The 21,848-nt window shown below is 38.8% G+C and overlaps 1 protein-coding gene across 5 annotated transcripts in view; it reads left to right on the top strand.

Annotated features, from left to right (window-relative positions):
* The window catches only part of LOC18448938 (RNA polymerase III subunit RPC82 family protein), a 52,951-nt gene that overhangs the window by 24,483 nt on the left and 6,620 nt on the right, over positions 1 to 21,848 (top strand). For 3 of the 5 annotated variants that reach the window (XR_016058852.1, XM_006858992.4, XM_088871188.1), the window contains exon 13: positions 11,127 to 11,267. The exons of 1 other annotated variant lie outside the window; for it this stretch is intronic. Coding sequence is in view for 3 of the 4 variants with exons in the window: in XM_006858992.4 (XP_006859054.1) it covers positions 11,127 to 11,267 (141 nt within the window). In the remaining variant the exon portion in view is untranslated. Of the gene's footprint in view, positions 1 to 45; positions 381 to 11,126; positions 11,268 to 21,848 lie in introns of those variants that run through there. One more of the 5 variants, XM_020676473.2, reaches the window with a different exon arrangement.

The raw sequence follows: 21,848 nt of genomic DNA, 5'->3' as shown, positions 1-21,848 counted from the left end.
CTTTTATATATGATGGTTCTCTCTCTCTCTCTCTCTCTCTATCAGGATTATACTGTGGCATAAGCCTGTTGGAGCTAGAGGGTTTGTTTGAACTGCAGTTTAGCGCATGTGTAGATCCCATCTAGGTGATCATATAAAAAGAATAGTCTGGATTTGCACGGAAAAGGGGAGAAAATGAGTACCGGTTTAAGTGAACTCCTGCCATCCCTTAGGTGGAGTTGGATCTAGGTCTTCAAGAACTAAAAATTGAATTTCCTTTTTTGGAGATAATGTTTTTTTTTGTACTGACCATCATTTTGATTAGGCAAAGATCATCAAATCTGCACTGTTTTTGGAGCTCTAAATCCATGAATCAATGACGAATATAAATTTACAGTAAATTGAGATGTGTTCTGGATTTCGTAATTTCCTCGAAAACTAGGACGGGCACATGAGTCGGTCAACTCTCCAAATACATCCATCAAGTTTATCCATGGAATGATGAGGTGGAACCTCAAAAACCTTTTTAAGGTACCATGACATTGTCTACCAAAGTGGTAATGAATGTTCAGTAGGCATCATTGAAACATTTATTTTGTCATCAATATGTTGTGTATATGTTGCTTGGGGAATCCTGTGAAAACGTAATTGGTCTATCCTTAATATGAATGGATTCAGAAAAGGGACTTGTGACCATATATTGGTATTAGTTAATAAGCATTTTCTCATCATGAACTTTGTAATGGCAGCACACATAGGTGGCTGTATTTCACAAGATGTCCATCATAGTTGACTAGGTGTTTTGTCAATAATCTCCACTACTACTTCCTATACTCCATTCCTTTTATCTACTGGGGGTTCTTTTAGTATGTCTCGATAAACGGTAGTAGTCGTGTCCATTGATATTGGTGTTTTGATTCTCGCCGTTTGTTTTTTTTTGCTATTTGATGTGATTTATAGCATTTCAGTTGTGCATTCCTTTTGGTACTGCATGCTTCTTGTACATATAATGTATTCCCTTTCTTGTTTGCAAGATTCCCAGTTATCCGGTGTATCTCATTGTCTGAAAACAATTTACAAAGAGAGAATTACTGAAAAGCTTTTCTTGGTCTCCTCATTGCAAAAACCTTGCTCATGATCCCTTGCAACATCTATCTTCATCTCAGTGGAAAACGAACTTGGGTAGTGCTTGAACTGGATTGGAAAGCCATTGTTTTGAGTATCAAGGAAAGCTCATAGGTATAGAAACAATGAATTAATGGGGCTTGCTTTATTTATGTTTTACTTTTCGAGTACACAGAAATCTTCACAATGATCTCACTGTCCAAGTTGGCAGGACATGAGGCTGTTGGTGTTTTGGGCCAAGAAATAGATGAAGCTAAAGGAAGAAAGAAATTTTTAGATGCTAGGCAATTACACCCTGCGCAAGGTATTGGAATCAGCTACTAGTCAGCTGGTTTGAATATCAGTCAAGCAAGTCCGATCGAAGTCTTTGTTAAATGGGTCTGATGTTTAATCACTTCATGAGCTTTTTCTGTCTGACTGTATGGACTGTCCTCCAAAGCATTTGGGAAGAGTTGCACAAGTGGGGTCACTGGGAACTATGATTCAATAATTAAAAGTGCTGAAGCATAAATGAATAACATGAAGATCAAAAGTATTGAAATATAAATAAATATGAGTATAAGATTGAATTAGAAGACCTAGAATTGAGCAACATAATGCTTAGAGAACACCAAGTAAGAAGAAGATGCTTAACATGGATTTAGAAAAGCTCATATATAAGCAATTAACAAAAAAAGGAAGGAAAAAACTCTCATGCGTGTTTATGAGAATCTCCTTACCCCAAACCTGGCCAAAAAAGGAAAAAAAAAAGGGGTTATCCTGGCTTTAGTCTAGGGTGGCGTCCAATTGCCATTGTTTTTGGAGGTTTGGATTAAGCCTTTTGATCGCACCTGCCAAACCTTGTTGTGAGCTATATGTAATTAGCTATGTAGGTTACCTTTTTTATTTATGATAATTATAAAACTTCTTTATTTATGATAATAACTTATTGTGTTTTGGCCTTCATCCATGGCATCATACGAATGGCCCAATTGGTCCATTTCTTGTTATTCATGATGCATGGAACCTAGATCAAAGACTTATTGATATCCCACGTTTAGGATTTTCCAAATAAATGATCACTGTTTGCTCTTAATGACATTTGTTTTGGTCAGTTCTTCTTACATGAATTTATCACAGTAAGATATAGTGTTGATGATATGTGGTATTATGCTGGCACTATGAATTTATCATGAAAAAATTTGGTCCTGTTTGGATGAGAATTAATTTTATAAGGTGTGAGAATTAATTTTAAAAGGTGTGGACTATCTTATCTAAAATTAATATACTTTGCATAATATCATGTTTTTAGTTGTTTGCTAAGTACCTTGTATTATTTAATTTTTTTCGGCAATTTCCAGCTATTTTTGGCTAAAAAATATTCTGCATGAAGTAAAAACAACTTTTCAAAAAGATAAACTTAAAACTGCTTATGTGTATAAGAACAGAAAGCTGGCAGAGAGGAGAACTGCATATCAAAATTTGAAGTTATTTGGCCACTGGAATCATGATTTATGGCTTTCTATTTTGGATGAAGAAAACTTGGCGGTAGCCATAGATTGCTCCTCCATTGCTGGACCATGCATACAGTTTGCGCTTTTGTAAAAGTGTGGTGGTCCGGCAATTGTAGCATCAGAAACGGCACTTCCCGTCGTCGTTGTATCTTTCCATCATGAAGTTTTCTGGCCTTGCAGGGCCAAATCTTGGTCGTCCACCGTTGGATCAGTTTGATTTCTAGAGCGTAACTTTGGGGCACCTCAGATTAATGATCTGACGGTAGGATTATAGTTTTGAGTGACCAGAGGTGATCGTGCTCTCTTTTGGACTGTCTGATTGCCTTGGCTCTGATTTTCCTCATTTTTGGCTATCAACTGCCAAAATTTCTGGGTGAATCATCTTTTCCTCATTTGACAAGTGATTTGAATAAAAAACTCCCAAAATTGCTGGAGTTATGATCAAATTAGTAGGTCTTTTCTAAATTTTCAGCAGTCTCCACTTTTAGGCAAACTTTTCTCTGGAATTTGATCCCCAAATCGGGTCGGAAACTTTAGACATTTTATATTGATGAGAAGGGGGATCGAGTGAGGAATGTCCTTGCAAAATCAGAGCTTAAAATGCCCTATGGATTGCGAGATATTGAGCTGGGAGTGAGTTGTGGTCATGGAGACTGCAACACACACAAGTTCATTTTTGATCACCCACAGGTCTCGATAATGATCCGTGCTGGGTAAACCTTCTATGTGTATATGAATGGCAAACTGGCAAAGAGGAGAACTGCATATCCAAATTTGAAGTCTTTTGGCCGCAGGATTATTCTTATGATTGATACTAAACAACAGATAATTTATTATTGAGGATTAATTTTGTTGAAATAGTAAACTAGTAGTTCTGCTTGTTATCATGCAGTAATGCATCCTTGATAATGGCAGGATTTTTACTCTAGCAGGATTTTGAAAAACATGTCTGTCGTCCCCCAAAAACAACTGAAAAGTTGGCAAACAAAGACAACTTTCTTAATTAAAAAGATCCATAATAAATATGTTCCATCTCAGAAGAATAAGATTTTAAGTTACATGAATGAAGGATAAATACTTCTTTGATTTAAGGTCCCTAAAATGCGTTAAGTTGAATCTTTTCTATTTTGCTCCCGATGGGCATTGTTAACTCAACCTTATTACTTCCAGGAGTTTTAAAGTAATTGCTTTTCATTGGTTTATGCATGAATTTCATATTTTGTATTAAAAATTTATTTTCATAATAAAGTAATATATCAATTGAAAATATTAAGATTCTTATAATTTTTTTATAACTTGCTAATGACATCCTGATAATGATAATTGTGAATAAGCTGTTGTTACTGGTTTAGCTCTTTTTTTCTTTGATGCTCTAAAGAAAATCTCTTATGCAAACAATATGTTTTTTTTTTTGGGTAAGTATGCAAACAATATGTTTATCATGGTCAGTTAACAGCTTCAAAAAAAAAACAATATGTTTACCATGGCTCATGAGCTTTTGTTTGAGTGGTGCCATTAGTCTTACTATTATGCAAACGACAAGTTTAACTATGGTTAGTGAACTTTTGTTTGAGTAGTGCTGTTAGTCCTATAGGCTGCCTAAGGTTAAAAGTTATCAAACTTTTTTTGGGTGACCCATTCCCTGCTACATGTGGCTCCGAGTGTTTCCATCTGCATTTATATCAGCATGTCATAATATTTTTTGGCTAACTGCCGCATAATATAATTTGGTTTCTATGGGAATGTAATCCTGTTAACTATTTTCTAGAATAAGATCGATGCTACATAGTTAGTGCATAGGATAGGGGTCGCAATAAGATGGTTCTATTTTTCATGTTGCCATCTTCAACTTACACCAACGCACGTATCATGTATGCCAAATAAAGGGGGAATCATCCTTAGGAGTTGGAATATAGCTGTCTTCATGAATAACTCCATTTAAGTGGCCAAACCAAGACCTTGGAGCTAGTTTCAGCCAATATAGACCTTTTCTCAACCAGCACACATACTATGGATTGGTAGAACTATATCCTGGGGGCATGTCATAGACATAATCTCCTAAAGATGACCATTTAGAAAGGCATTCTTGACATTCATCTGGAATGTACCTCAATGCTTTGTTGAAACGACAACAGCCAGGGTTCTAACAGTAGCCATTTTGGTTACCAGTGCAAAGGTCTTCATAGTCCGGGCTATACTCTTGTTTGTACCCTTGTGCAACTAGGAGTGCCTTATGCGATCAAGAGAGCATTCGGTTTGAGCTTTATGGAGTAAACCATTTTCATCCAACTTTTGATGTTCAATTGGGCAGTAGTACCAGATCCCTAGTACAATTTAGTTCTAAGCGTCAATTTCCTCCTGCATAGTCTGCCTTCAGCATAAGTTTTAGTCGCTTGTTTATGCGAGATACGAATGGGAGCAATATCCCAGGAAGCTACCGTGGTGAAGGGTCAGAGATACAACATATAGGACAAGTAGAATCTGGCATGGGTGAAGGGACTGAGGATACTGAAGATAGGATACGTCTTTCCCTTCTAGATGTATACAAAGTCAAAAGAGTAGGATAGGTCTTTCCCTTCTAGATGGATACAAAGTCAAAAGAGTCAGACAAAATGGGAATGCTATCTGAGGATGGAGAGGTTTGCAGATTAGAAATAAATCATATATTCAAGAGAGATGGCATTGTCAGAGATATGTAGTTTATTCTACACAGGGTCATTAGTCATAACATCTATATTCTTTTTGAGAGTCATGAAATATCCCCGAAATACACTTTTGATGACCTTCGGTCCCAGCTTATTACATCTATTATTAGGGAGATGGGTATGTATCAAACATAATGAAAAAATTCTAAGGGCTCATTTGATAATTGGAATTTCTAGCTCCAAAAGCTAGAAGTTCCGGTTTATTACAGCACTAGTTAACATGAAATGTTACAGGAAACTGGTTTAGGACATTCTTTGAGAACCTGCAGCTTCCATCCCTGCTATGGAAATTCGCTTATCCTGTTTTTTAGGAAGTTCACTCTTGCCCTATTTATTTTTTGCTTCTCTTATCCTCTCTCTCTCTCTCTCCTTTCTCTCTCTAGCTCCACTATTCTCTCACTAAATGTGCCTCTCTCTATCTGTCTCTAACAATGCCTTGCTCTCTTTAACTCTCTAGCCCTCCCTTTCTTTATAAATGTGCACTTCTCTCTCTAACATTATTTAGCCCTACGTCTCTCTTTAGATCCTCTCTCTCTGACCATGCCCGTTTTGTCTCTAACTCCTGTCTCTAACGACACCCTTCTCTATCTAACTCCTTTCTTTCTCTAAATCTATCCCCCCCCTCTCTCTCTCTCTATAGGTCCTCTCTCTAATTGTGGCCTTCCTCTCTAACTCCATGCCTTCTCTAAATGTGTTGTTTCTCTCTCTCCTGAAATCCTCTATCTTCTCCCTTTGTCTCTCTAACTCATTTTTCTCCCTAAATGTGGCCTTTCTCTCTTGAAATCCATTCTCTCTCTAATCTTGTTTTTTCTCTCTAAGCCTTCTCTCTCTCTCTCCCTTCACCCCCAAACTTATTCTCTCCGTATCTTTCTCTCGATGTGAAGCCATGAAGCCTAATTCCTATGAGGTTTTGTTAGAGCACTGTGAAGCACAATCTTTGTATTCAAGAAATTCCATATAGTTTATCAAACAAGTACTCTAGAACTTCCAGATATCAACAATTCCAACTTCTTGGAAACTAGAAGTTCCAAGTTTCAGAGAATCCTTTGCTTCAAGTTACCAAACGTGTCCTATGGTGATCTTTTTTACGCTTCTGATTAAAGAAGCTCCCAAATGGGGCCATGGCATCTAGAATTTCACCAAGGATTCTATCAATCAAATAAATACTTGTACATTGTTTCAAACAATGGTTCTCTCAGCACCTAGGTGCTGGGTGGACCCTAGGGCACACGCCTAGGCCTGGGCGCCCACCTAGGCAGCCGAGGTGGGTGGCCAGCCCAGGGCCTGTGCCCTTTTTCTGAAGAAACTGTCATTTTTCAATGGTTGTTATTTTGAAAAAACTGACATTTTTCAATAAAGCAAAAAAAATATCCTCTGAGAATATTTTGATTGTCGCGTATTTTTCTTCTTTTGTTTTCAGATATTTTCTCAAACGTCGCCTTTTTCTTTTATGTTTCTTATGTTCTTATTTTTTTGGCTAATGCCAATTCATACCATGTGAAATAGAAACAATCACTTCTAGTTGTTCCCCTATTTCCAATTTTTGAACCTGGCTAAAGAGATGCAATAAGATGTTTGATTGATTCCGATAACTTAGAAAATTGGCTGATGTTTCATAATCATAGGAATCTCATTTTATGTCGATGCAACAGCCCCATAGTAAAATGAGAATGGAGAATACATGTCAACAAGTGGCGCCCAGGGTGCATTTCTCACTGTAAAAGTAAAACAGGGTGCCTGCCTAGGCACTGGGTGCTGGCCGCCAGGCTGGCTGCCTAGTGTTTTTGAAACCTTGTACTTGTATGACATTCTTGAGCCTAATATACCTTAAAAACCCGAGAGTGATGCATTAGTACTCTACGAGTCTCCATGATGTGACCATTCTCTTCTGTTGTATGAGGGCACGACCACAGATGGATGATTCCATGATCCAATGAGAACTCTTGAAACTATTCTGCCCTTGAATTTTATTTTGGTATGATGTGCTTATGTTGTGTTTTTTAGTTGTTGCATGAAATTGTTTAAACATAGAGAACACTTTGGACTTCAATATTAAGAAATAGCCCATGTATATACTGTCCAATCATCCATAAATAAAACAAAATACTTTTGTCCTGTCTTAAATGGAACCAAACTCGGTCCCCACTCCCCACACATCACTATAGATATCAAAAGTTGTAATAGTATATGGAATTACTAGAAACAAAAGGAAACTTATGAGATTTTGCAGTACAACAATCAGGAAAAATAAAATTCAAATAATAGTTTTTCCCATCAAATTTATTCATGAGTGGTAGAATAAAACAAAGTAGCTAATCTATGATTTTTTGGATGACCTAACGACAATGCCCTAGGTCCCCAAATTTATGTGCACTCTTAATATCACTATTTGGTGGGGGAATTAAACTAGTGGCAGTAGATTTGGTAGATGTCCATCCGACGATCTTCCAAGTTCGGAGATCCTGTACTAAACCACCAGAAGAGTGAAATAAGATGAAAGCAATGATTGTGAACAAGCTGTGACACAGATCAAATCCTCAGAGAGTTTAGGTAAGCTTTGTGGAGGGAGAGGCTTGACGAGTCAGAAGGGAAAATGGATACAGATCCAACACCAGAGAGTGGATGAAATTTTCCCTTGAGCACCGTCGTCATTATGATGAGTGATGTGCTGAATTTTCTCCACGTCATTTGTCTCAATGGGTTTTTACTCCCAGAATCAATTCCCCAAGAGTTAGACTGAAACATAACAGAGGAGGCTCCTATTCCATCATCTCCGGAGAAAGCAGCTGAGTAGTACTTGATGTGGGAGGTGGTGTGGACATAGGAAATTGTACTATAGTGGTACCATCTTCAATTTGAGTAGAGCTGATACTAGCAACCAAGGCATGAGTCTTTGGATTCTTAGGAGGCTCCTCTTCTTACATATGGATCTAACATGGCCAACTTCCTTACAGTTACAACAGATGGCTTTTGGATTCTTGGGACATTTAGATGATATATGGCCATACCATTTGCAGGTTTTTGCACTAGAACGAACTGAAGAACTGCATCATGGAGCGGATTGTTACTATTCCCTTCAACCATGTGTCTTTGGCTAACAATTATGATTGTGGTTCCATCTAGGATTGGAGATCTGGCGAACCGGAACTCATCTCAAAGTTTCTTTAGGAACCGGTGTGGACAGGATCTAGCTTTGGTATAGTCCATAGTTTCTCGAGCTGCTTCAAGAACCGATGGTTCTTTCAATTCCGCCATTAATACTCCTGTATTATCCTATTCTCCTGCATGAAGTTCATCGACTCCTGCGTGATTACTTTGCTGGTAAATCTTGCTCAAATAATCTCACATCTCCTTGCATGTGGAAAAAGAGGCCAAGTCCAGGGCAATGTTATCCTCAACTGAGTGGAGCATCCAGGTTTTAATTTAGGTGTGATGGATGACTAGAGGAAATAGTTTTTCCCATTGAGTTTGGAAGGCACAAGGTGAGCAAAATAATCAAAGTAAGAATAACCAAAGTAAAAACAGCACTAAAAGAAATAGAGAACTAGAAAACAAGCATTGGTCTGCCTTTAAAATACTAAAAGAAACAGAAAATTAGGAAATAAGTGTTGGACTGCTCACAAAAAACTAATAGAGGCCAAATATAGGAACCAATTTCCCCCCTAGGAATTGAATCTAAGTTTAGATCTTGATCAAAGACCCAAAAACATCCATGAGAAAAACCCTCAATTTTGAAGGAAAATGATGGAGGGTTCTTGCAAAAAACGAGTAGAGAGAGAGAGAGAGAGATCCACCGACTTATTTTTTATCAAATCTGAAAGAAAATCCCTTGGATCAAACAACCAGACTGATAAGCTTATGCGAGAAAGCAAAGGACCTTTAGAGGAGAGAGGTAGGGCATAAAAACCCTAATTCCATCGCCAACAGACACGATCTAAACTCTGTTGATAGAGAGGGTACGGGAACCCTAATTTGAGTGCCAAGAGACATGATCTAAACTCTGTAGATAGAGAGGGTACGGGAACCCTAATTTGAGTTCCAAGATTCACATTCAAAACTCAATAAACTCGCTTTGGAACTATGTTAGATCATTAAAGGACAGTTTTGATATCTCAAGTCTGCCCTAGAATCCATCAAATAGGTGAAGAATGAAGATTCCAAGTTGTTTTCAAGAAATGGTACCATAAAGCCAAACAAGGACTTGGAAAAGTCATGTTTCACACTTGTTCATACGATTTCTCGTATTAAAATATAAAAGGTCATAGGAGTACAACATTAGCCCCAATGAACTACAATATTGTGGAAATGTCATTTGGCCATATTTGCATTTGCTAAATGATCATAAGATTAAGTAAATGATTACTATGGAGTTACAATAATGAGTTATTCCTTTTCTCTTCCCAAAACTGCCTTTACAAGGTGGATGCTAAGTTGCTGGGAAAATGATGTAGGGAAATTGATAGAACATATAATGAGCAAAACTTTTAGGCCAAACACGAACAATAACTTGGAGAAACCTAGGGTTTCTTCCTTATCCCAAGCTAGAGTTCCAAAAACCTAAGCTTTTCTTTGTCTTTCAATTCTGAAAATCTCATGGGATGACCCCCTCAAGGCCCCACACATTTGTTATATATTATAATTTAATGCTTGAAGACATTAAGTGTCCCTACAAAAAATAACATGATCCAAGAAGTCCAAAATTACATCTAAATTCCTAATAGCAATTTCACCCTTGATAAAACAAAATATTCTATAAACACTATAAGCACTTATCTAAACAACTCCTAAAAATAGAAAAAAACCCTAGAGTCCCCAAAAAACTTAAAAGCCCCAGTAAATGCTAAACAATATTAAAAAGGGAAAATGATCTCTACCCCCCTCCCTGTAATTTCCATCCCTATTAGATCCTTAGCTTTGCCAAAATCCCTTGTACCCCTTTAAATTTAGGGAGCCCCCCAATTATGTTTTTCTTTGTTCTTTTTACAAATTTGATATTTTTGTTTTGCAAAATACGAAATCCATTCTTTAGTCACCTCACCTCTCTTCCCTTTCTCTTCCTTTGCCCAATACCATTCTTACCTCTGTAGATCCCACTCTACAAATTTAGACTTGAAAAGAAAATGAATTTTTCTTTAATATTATGACCTATTTTACAATTGCATCAATATCTTTTGAACTTGCAAAATGTTTAATCAAGATCTTTATTACTATTATTAATGGATTATTATTATTATTATTTATTCATTTATTAAAAAAATTTATCAAAATACCTATAGGAGATGAACTATTTAAAAATTAATTAATTGTTGTTGTTATTATTATTATTATTATATTGTTATTATTATTATTATTATTATTATTATTATTATTATTATTATTATTATTATTGTTATTATTATTATCAATAAATTTTGTATATAAAGTGACAAAAAATATAGATGACTAATGGATGGGTTTGGCATTAGTAATACAAAATAATGAAATTTTTGAAAAAAACAAAAGAAAACATAATTGGGGGCCAATGGTCCCAAAGTTTTGAACTTGAGGGGGCACATGGGATTTTGGTGAAGCCAAGGGTCTAATAGGGATGGAAATTATAGGGTGGGGGTGTAGGTCATTTTCCCTATTAAAGTTTTTCAGAAATACCGCTATGAACAGTAATATGTGAGCATTACCCATGAAGATTACTCATGAATAATAGTAATTCATGAATAGTGTAAAAAATAAAAATAAAAAATAAAAATAGGAATAATTTGTTCCTGCATCAGAAAAGCATGTTGTTATGGGATTTTTCTCAGTTTAATGTGCTTAGTTGTTGGTGCAGGAAGTGGCATCAGCCCAAGGGAAGTTGTTTTTGTGGAGAGTGAACAGAAGTTCTCTTCAGGAAAAAATTTTGAATGACATGTACCATGCAGCTTCAAACTTGTGTCAGCGGCTTGCACATGAGACAACAGAAGAGCATGAGGTATGATAAAACTCTAAGGCACTTTCAATACCATGCTAGGGAAAAATTGCCTTTTGCTACATAATGGTATTTTCCTGAAGTTTTTCTAATTTTAATTAAGAAGAGAGAGAGAGAGAGAGAGATTATTGGGATTTTAGGGTATCTTGAGGAGACTCTAAAGAGCGATACAGAGTTTATTAGGGCTTTTCCACCCATGGAATTAGGGTATCTCGAGGGCACTATACAGAGTCATAATGGGGGCTCTCCATGCCCCTATTTCCCCCATATTTGTTGTGCAAAACCTGCACCATCCAAATAAATGGATGTTACAAAAAACGTTGCAGCCTACCTTATTGTGGCAATGCTACGGCTGTATCAAAACGGGACTCTTTAGTTCTTAAATGTGCCCATGAATTTTTAGCAGGGATAGAAACCAAACTCCCAGTCCAAGTCTGTAGCTCTTCTGGCACGTTTGGCGTCTGCCCACGTCAATGGGGTTGCTCTAGAAGCCCAAGGGACCTCTAAGGATCCATGGTCCTTCGAGACCCAATGCTTGCGATCTTGTCTCCTCTCTCATAGGTGTCTATTTATACTCAACTTGCCTCTCTAAAACCCAAAAAAACTACTTTCAGTACAAGTTCAAAGCAGTCTATGGACCAAATATCCCACAACTCAGGGGTGCTCCTTGAGAAGAACTAAACAACATAGCAGCCTGGATGCCAATCTATTGGGACTGCACAGGGACTTCAAAGTCACCTAGCGGACCCATAAGAAAAACCACAATGGGAGAATCCCGGTGAGTATGGACTCTTTTATCATCCGAAACCACCTCAACAACGATCCCTTCCACGGCTTAACTTTTGCCTAGACAAAATAGCAATGAGAAATATAGGTGCTTCGTCGGGTAGGTGAGCTACACACGCAGTTGAGGCACCCTCCTAAACTGAATAGACTTAGATCAGAGCCCAATTTGGACTTGTCACAGGGAGCCCGCCTAGGTGGCCTACACCCTCCTAGGTGCAAGGGTGGCACCTAGCCATCCAAGCAGGTGCCTCAATGCCCACTGCTAGCCCCTCCAAATCCCATACACCCCCCTGTCCCTTCCCCCCGCCTTCCCCCCCCCCCCCCACACCCAAAAAAAGAACATTAATTCTATAGTAGGTTATTTTTGTCCCCTTTAAATTCATAGAGGAACTTCGGTGCTAAGTGAAATTTCAGCCTTTTATCCATTTTCAATTAAAATTTTCCTTCAGTTTCGGACCTAATTTCTCTTGAAAGAGATGAATATTTTATAGGAAGAACCAGATTTTGTGCCACAATCTTCAAGAATTATTTTTATGAATTACAATTTTCAATAAATTTTGAGCAACATTATGTCAATCTTGATCCCTAGGCTTGTGAATACCATTAACTCCAGCTCAGCGACCACAATTTCACAAAATTTTAGTGCAATTTCGGACATAGGCATGGGGAACTAAATCGTGAATGGTTCTGGGATCGAGGGTACAATCAATCGATCAAGGGAACGCAAAACCCCTTATGATAGCGATTGATGTCCTTACAAATTAAATCTAAGGAACTTGATCTTGTGTTGAAGGAACAGAGATCCCATATTAGATAGGCTCGAGTTCCCCAATTAGACAGGACTAGATACATAGCCTAATAACTATAGGCTCCTTATATCAGTTCTTAATGTATTTTCCACTTTGTATAGTTCTCAAAGCATGTATGCTCATGGCGTTGCATACTAATACAACTGGCTATCTGCACATGATTCATCAGCTAGAAATACTAATTGAGAGGCTGGAATTCCACTTCCTTATAATATTAAATCTAAGGAACTCGAGCCCCGTGTTCTAGGGAATGAGATTCAAAATTCTAATAAACGAGATCCATAGATAAAAAAAAAAACTAACTATGTTTTGGAGCCTCTCCACACGACTCAGAGAATAATCCTGTTGTCAAGCAGGCCTTTTCGGGAGAGAGAGTGGCCCAAGTTAAGCTTTTCCTATTAGGACCACATGACACGAGGAAGATATTTCTGGATCTCATTGGACTATTTCTGTCTATACATTTTTGCATTGGGATGGTGCCATTGGTCTCAAGATTTTAGTACATTTTTCTTGGGGTAAAGAATATTTTGCCTTACCTAAATGATTCTCTCTCAAAAAACTAATAGTCTTAGGATCACTTCCCTTTCATTATTTTCCCAACTTGGACATATGCAGATAATTAGGAAGAAAGGAAGAGAGAAAAGTATGTGATGTGATTTGTGGGACCTTGTTTTATCACAAACAATGAATGTAAGTGAAGTTCATGCTCTTATTTGTTGCTATATTTTTGTTTCTCGATTGCATAAATATCACCTCTTTTTTGGAGATCAAGTTCGAATGCCTCAAAATACAAATGTCTGGACTACTATAAAAGCCCTTCAATTTTGCTAAAATTATGGATATATGCTCTATTTCATACTTTTGGACTGCCTGATTGCATAGGCTGCCAAGACCCTGTTTGGACGTATTTTGTAACACTCGAAAAGTTTACACCACAGTTATGGGAAGGCAGGAAAATAATTAACGTCTCTAAAGTTATATCCCATGTAGGGAACAGTTTTCCCCGTGGTAGATCAAAGCCTATCCTCATCATCATCCTAGGCTATGTTGTGGGGATAAATGATCAAAGGATCAAGATAAGCGGTCAAATCCGAAGGAAATTCATATTTGAACTTCAAATGATACAAATTCAAATGGGAAGGATCTCAACAACGAAAACAATTTCATTTCATTATCATCAAAATGGAAGATGAATGGCCCAAGACCACAACAACATCAACAATCTCCACAAATTCCCTCTCTAGAGTAGTTTATAAAAGCACTCTTACCAGTGAGAGAGGGATCTTTTCAATCAATTTTTATATTTTCACACGTGCTGAAGTACAAAGCAAACCCAGGGCAGCAGGAAGTAGCATAAAGCGTTGTTCTTGTAGTAACCGCAGTGACCACTCATCCATCATATAGCTCAAAGGTGAGTCCACAAAGTTTGAGTTGCATTATTCTATATAATCTTGGACTGACTGATCAAGGGTATTCCTTGTTTGCTTAACCGAGCTTGGATGTAAATGAAACAAATGACTTTGTGAGCATTTGGAACTCTTTTCAAACCCATATTCATATCTAATAAAGAAATTTGAATCTATTTTCTCCATTATGTTATCTTCCCTGATTCTTATTGGAGTACATTTTCTTTCATATTTTGCAAAGACACATTTTGGATGGATTAGATGTTTGATAACTCCACTAGGGAAGATTTCACCCTTTGTCCTATCAATCGAAGTTTTTGAAGTCCAAAAGATCAGATCCTGCTAAAGGACGCATGACGATAACTAGAGGCTTCATCATGGTCGGAACCATAGTGGTGTCATATACCTTACCACCATCGAGAGAGAGCAAGCCATGTGAGAGCATGCAGGCACAAAGCAAAAAACACGAGTTTCTCCAAAACTAAAATCAGGGCCCAAAGCCCTGCAAATCATTGCTCTCAACATAGCAAAGGGTGTTAGGCACGTCACAGGTGGGGGGCGATAAGCACGAAGCCATAAAACTGGGCCTCTATAAAGCCTTATAATCAGGACACAAAGCCTACAAAACGACTCCTTTGTTGGTCTGATGAGTCGTAAGGCAATTCGATTTAAATCACCTTGGGATCATCTGACTCAATCTCTTCCCATTGGTAGAGCGGGATTCAACTGACAACTGTGGTCTCAATCTCCGAGAGACTTCCTTGCACAGGAAGGTCTGGCCAAAGGGTTGGTCGCCCGAGAGTGAGGGTCAGCCCTGAGGTCCTCATAAGCCTGAACTGTCGAAAGGCCTATAACAGTGGCCTAAAAGTCACGAAGCCATCAGACACAAAGGCAGCTACCGGGAACAAATTCTGCTATAAGTATGAAAGGCGGTCATCCCCAAACATATGGTCGTCTTCAAGGTTGCATTTCTCGGCTATACTCTCAGATTCAAGCCCTGGGTATCAACAGCACAACGCGACCATTGGGTAGAAAACCGGCCCCATCATCAGTGGGCATAAAGCACGCTCAAGCATCTTCCCTGAACTTGAAACTAGAATCTCTTGCTACAGAGTTCATTATCCTCAGAAGAGGGTCGACCCAGTAGTCCATGGTGCCTTGAACGTTCTATTGAATGCAATGGACCAAAAACAAAAACATCCAAGACGAATGATCCTCACGGCCATACTGAGCAAAAATACTTAAATAGATCGGCTGAAATTGAGCAGTCCTTGCCTGCCTTTGACCACTGAGGTAAGCCATTTGTGGTAATAATTACTCACCATGCGGTACACCTCAAGCGTGTCCTTTTGAGAGGACCCCCTGGTCTGGCTATTGCTTCACCACTGGGGTAGGTTGCAAAGCGGCTCTATCACCAACAAGAGTCTAGCAACCGGCCAAGAGGGTCAATAGACTCGCACTTGCCCATACTAAGGCCATTATGCGGCTGAAAATGACAAGCCTCACACAAGAAGTGCATGAGGCATTTATATCTTGTTCTACTGTAGTTCCTTGGACAAGGCTGAAACCCAGAAGCAACCCCATCCAGCTTTAACATTGAGGGACCCCATAGAGTTTCCACCCCTGGAGTGGTTTAAGAGACCCTCACATCAGGGTCAGTACACCTATAGTTGGGAAAGGACTTATACGCAATCAGACCCCAGTTTTGGGTCAGTACACCTATAGTTGGAAAAGGACTTACACGCAATGACTCCATATACCAGAATCAAAACTCAGTCGTTACCTATAATTAAAGATGAAAGATGATCAAAACTCAGTCGACACCCATAATTAAAGATGAACCGACTCGTTCGAGTCAAAAGGCTATGGCTTAGATCAGGAACATGGGAATTGCAGTCAGAACCTCAAGTTGCCCTCAAAAGGCTGGTCACAAAGTATTGCGGGTAGAGCGCAAAACCCTGCAATTGAGGTGAAAACTATAGCAGCCAAAACGACCTGCAAGGCTGGGGGCAGGGGCAGGGGCAGGTTCCCAACAAACTCAAGAACGTAATAATTCTAAACTCTTATAAGACCTTGGGATGAATCATAAACCAACCTTAACTCATATCAGGTTCAGTCCACAGTTCTCACGTAACCTCATATCAGGTTTAATCCACAGTTTCTCAAGTAGGCTAAATGACCCTCTCATTTACTAGCTTATGGCACAAAACACAAGGGGCAGGATACCTCTCAAATAGGTGTCAAAGAAGCGAACCTGTATTGCCCTTGTGTTCATAATTTCAAAAAACGCTAGGTGGCACCCTGGCGGTCGTCGGGGTCCAGGCCACCTAGTGCCTAGGCGGGCGCCCAGAACTTGTTCCGCCCAGTTGAAAAAAAAAAAAAAAAAAAAAAAAAAAACTGATGAATGATGACTGATAATGATTAATCCATAAGATTTTTGATAATCCATAAGACCATAATCCATAAGAATTTTGATAATCGATAATACCATAATCCTAGTTAAAAAAAAAAAGATAGAAGTCGAGAAGAGAATTTTGATAATCCGTAATTTCATACAATGCTGAAACAGTAAAACCATACAAGCATACATTGATAGTCTGATATACTGTAGACTGTACACACAAAAGTTAGATAGTAGAACTAGAAACTAGAAAGTAGAAACTAAAAATAAGAAAAAAAAAAATATACAGAAATTAAAAAAATATACAGTCTGGGACACAATAGTCAACACTCAACACCAAGAGTCTTCAGTCATCATCATCATCAGAAGGAATAGGGTAAGCTTCATCATATGCATCAGAATCGAGGCCATCATCATCAGAGTCATCTCCATCTTCAATATAACGTTCGTCCTCCTCTGGTTCTTCTGAATCTGCCTCTTCCTCCTCTATTTCTACCTCCCTCTTACTAGTATATGCAGCTGAGGCCCTAAGAGTCTTGGCTGCTCTACCCTTTTCTATCTTTTTATGCGTCTCTGAACTCAAATATTGTATAATTTCAGCCTCATGAACATTTTTACATGGGGCAACATCCCCCTTAATACTGGTAAGGTGTTTTTTAAAGCGGTAAATGCCCCCATTAGTATCTTTTCCACAATAATTATATTCAATATGATTTTTGTCATTCGGATTCAGGATATAACCATACTTCCAAATCAGATCACCACTTCTAGAAGAATCTGGAGAAGATATTTCCGTAGAACAAGGCTCATTTTCATTATTTTTTGGTTCTTTTAAATTCGAAAGTTGCCTAATCTCATCCCGAATAGCTTCAACAACCTTTTTACAAGAAGAAACATTCCCTTTAATACCAGTAAGGTATTTCTTGAATCAGTTAATAACCCATTCGTATCTTTTTCACAAAAATTACACTTTGTACATTTTTATTGTTTGGTTTTGGGTTATAACCATATTTTTAACTCGGATCACTTCTTCTAGAAGTAGCAGAAATAGATCTATTCAAATGACAAGGATTTTGTTTCTGTTTTACAAAACTCATATATTGCTTAATCTCCTCTCTGATAGCTTCAGGAACATTTTTACAAGGGGCAACATCTCAAAATAAAACAAGCAATCTAAAAAATAAATTTTTGCACTTACTTGATTGCCCGAACTCCAAACTCTAGCGTTAAAATAATAAAAAAGCACCCTCTAATAGGATTATAAAACTCCAAAACTAAATCAAATCTACTTGGGTTTCGTTTTTCGTAACTTGGAGAAACATTTCGATCCAATGAAAGTCATAAAATTTAGTTTTCTTGAGGTTTCTTTCTCTCTAAAATGGGTTCTTGTGGTTTAGATTTGAAATGAACCTAAAACCCATCCTTCAAACCCTTTATATTTCAAAAAAACTTAATACAATGAAAAAAAAAAAAAGAATCCGCCCCTAGGCAAGGCGTAGGCCCTGAGCAGTCGCCTAGGGACTACCGCCTAGTTTGGCAGCACCCGCCTAGGCCTGGGCGATGCGCCCAGGCCTTCTGGACCACCTAGGCGCTGAGCGGTCTGCTTTTTTGAACATTGCCTGTGTTATCAGTGATCTCAAAACTTATGCTCTACGAAGATTCTGGTAGACCTGGGATCAGAGGAACCTGGAGTATGCATACTCTTGGGCCTAAATAACTGAAAGGCTAAAGAGGATGGAGCACCTGCCTAAAACGATAAAGCCAAAGAGATATAGAAGGGGTAATAAGGGTCCCACTCATAACTTCTTAAGAGATGACCACTTTTATCCTTTGATAAGCCTGGGGAGACATGAGGTCCCTAGGCAGAGATGGTTTCATGCCATGATTAATGTCACCGCCCAAAAGGATTAGAGGAGGAAGTCTTAAGACAGTGAAGCGGCATCAAGAACCGCACATGTGGATCCAACAAAGGGAGATCAGGAAGCAACAGTCCCAGCGAAGGGGAGTACGGCACCTCAAAGTAAGGACTAAAAGGTGATGAATAAGCCGAACCCTGAGATCCAATACCAGACTAGAAGTGTCATCAAGGCAAATACTAATTTCACCAGATCAGGCTACCCTTGAAGATAAGGATGGGTTAAATTGAAACCAAAGCCAACCCGAGAATGAAAGCCCCCTAATAATGAGAAAGCAATAATTGAAGAGAAAACAACACATGTAAACGGCTCTCTCTACACCATGTAAATGTAAACATGTTGTTTACTATAAATATAAAGCTAATATTTACCTAAGCAAAGAAAATTTATAATTAAGAAGAAGTAAACTGTAAAATTCTCTTCTACAAAAGAAAAATTAGGGCAAAGTCTATTCAGACAAAAAGAGATGACTTACCTCAACTCTGATCATCTAAATTGTCACATGGTTCACTGCCTTCTCTGTGTCTCCCTCATGCTAAAAATATTTAACGTCCTTCACCTGTTGCGTGATGTTTGTGGTTTAAATGTAGAGTCGGTTGCGTTTACAGTAAGAGGGTCGAGGTGAGAGAGTCATTGTATCTCCCCGCACTTGAACCTAAGGTGTTCTGTTTATTCTCTACCGTCAAACCTACCTGACTGACACTGAGCTTGAGGTGTATATCACGACGTGGTGACAAACCTGCTAGCGTTTTATATATAGAAGATTTATAGATATAGGATAATTAAATAGCAAAACAAAAAATGCCACACAGAGGGAAAGATTTATAGATATCATATCTATATATGATAATTAAATAAAGAAACAAAATGCCATACACTACAAAGGGAATGAGAGATGTCCTTACCAAGTTTTAGAAGGCGTTGCTTGAAAGAGTACCGGGTTCTCCTTGCAAAACTTCACAAAAAAGCTTTGCCGCAGAATCATTTTAAAAATGAGAGTTAGAGAGAGAGGTGCAGCAGAATCATTTTAAAAAAGAGAGTTAGAGAGATAGGTGGGGAGGGAGAGGTGTCCTAAATACCTTCCTTACCCTCAATCTGGCTCAGTAAAACAGCTTAAACAAGTCCATATGGTCCCCCACCACCACACAACTTTTTACCCCAATCGATTTTCTTCAGCTTTTTGGAGCGCAAAAACCAATAGCAGTGTGAACACTCCACTAGCTCTTGGCAAGCCAGCGATACAACCACACCAGCGTTGTTCTAAAACTTTAAACTCATCCCAAGATACTCATGGTTGAATACTAGGGACGCAACCGCCACTTCACTAGCCATTACCAAACCCACCACATCAGCTTTGTTCTTAGAGCGTCGCATCTGAGTGTGGGGTGTATGAATATAGGACGGCGTATGACTAGGGGACAGCATGACTATGGGGACAGTAGGTTCGCCTCCAGAGGGAATGTCCTATACAAAATTTAAAAGCATGTCAGATTCAATTGATTAATCAAAGAAAAAAAAATTAGCATATAAAATAATGCTTCAATCATTCATAAGTAACATAATTTACAAAATTATTAAGATTGGGAGAGAAGACAGAGATAACACCATAACAACCACTTTATGAGGCCCATTATATATTGGAGTTACTATTGTTACATAGGTTTTAATGACCATGAGCACATAACAGTTGCATGAGCCCATAATAGTTGCTACACTTATATATCATAGATGCCCATCTTGCCCAAAGTATCCTTTAGTCGAACTCGATTAAAGGCCTTGGTAAGTATGTCTGCCAATTGATTCTTGGAGTGAACAAATGGAGTACATAGTCTTTTAAGAAATCTTTTCTCCGACAAAGTGGCAATCAACCTCAATATGCTTTGGTCATTTATGGAATATTAAATTTGAGGCAATGTAAATTGCCACTTGACTATTCTCGTGATATAAATGCCTCGTGCACTTCTTGTGTGAGGCTTGTCATTTTCAGCCGCATAATGGCCTTAGTATGGGCAAGTGCGAGTCTATTGACCGCAAGTGCGAGTCTATTGACCCTCTTGGCCGGTTGCTAGACTCTTGTTGGTGATAGAGCCGCTTTGCAACCTACCCCAGCGGTGAAGCAATAGCCAGACCAGGGGGTCCTCTCAAAAGGACACGCTTGAGGTGTACATCATGGTGAGTAATTATTACCACGAATGGCTTACCTCAGTGGTCAAAGGCAGGCTAGGTCTGATCAATTTCAGCAGATCCATTTCAGTATTTTTTGCTTAGTATGGCCTTGACGATCATTCGTCTTGGATGTTTTTGTTTTTGGTCCATTGCATTCAGTAGAACGTTCAAGGCACCATGGGCTACTGGGTCGACCCTCTTTTGAGGATAATGAACTCTGTAGCCAGAGATTCTTGTTTCAAGTTCAGGGAAGATGCTTGAGCGTGCTTTATGCCCACTGATGATTGGGCCGGTTTTATACCCAATGGTCGCTTTGTGCTGTTGATACCTAGGGCTTGAATCTGGGAGTATAGCCAAGAAATGCAACCTTGAAGACGACCATATGTTTGGGGATGACCGCCTTTCATATTTATAGCAGGATTTGTTCCCTGTAGCTGCCTTTGTGTCTGATGGCTTGCTGACTTTTAGGCCTTTCGACAGTTCAGGCTTATGAGGACCTCAGGGCTGGCACTCACTCTCGGGCGACCAACCCTTTGGCCAGACCTTCCTGTGCAGGGAAGTCTCTCAGAGATTGAGACCACAGTTGTCAGTTGAATCCCGCTCTACCAATGGGAAGAGATTGAGTCAGATGATCCCAAGGTGATTTCAATGGAGTTGCCTTACGACTCATCAGACCAACAAGGAGTCGTTTTGTAGGCTTTGTGTCCTGATTATAAGGCTTTGGAGAGGCCCAGTTTTGTGGCTTCGTGCTTGTCGCCCCCCACGTGTGACGTGCCTAACACCCTTTGCTATGGTGAGAGCAATGATTTGGAGGGCTTTGGGCCCTGATTTTAGCTTTGGAGAAACTCGTGTTTTTTGCTTTGTGCCTGCATGCTCTCACATGGCTTGCTCTCTCTCGATGGTGGTAAGGTATATGACACCACTATGGTTCCGACCATGATGAAGCCTCTAGTTATCGTCATGCGTCCTTTAGCAGGATCTGATCTTTTGGACTTCAAAAACTTTGATTGATAGGACAAAGGGTGAAATCTTCCCTAGTGGAGTTATCAAACATCTAATCCGTCCAAAATGTGTCGTTGCAAAATATGAAAGAAAATGTA

The sequence above is a fragment of the Amborella trichopoda genome, chromosome 1, assembly GCF_054954075.1.
Source record: "Amborella trichopoda isolate Santa Cruz 75 chromosome 1, AtrichopodaSantaCruz75HAP2 v2.0, whole genome shotgun sequence".
Lineage (NCBI taxonomy): Eukaryota > Viridiplantae > Streptophyta > Magnoliopsida > Amborellales > Amborellaceae > Amborella > Amborella trichopoda.
This window is presented reverse-complemented; position numbering and strand designations above follow the sequence as displayed.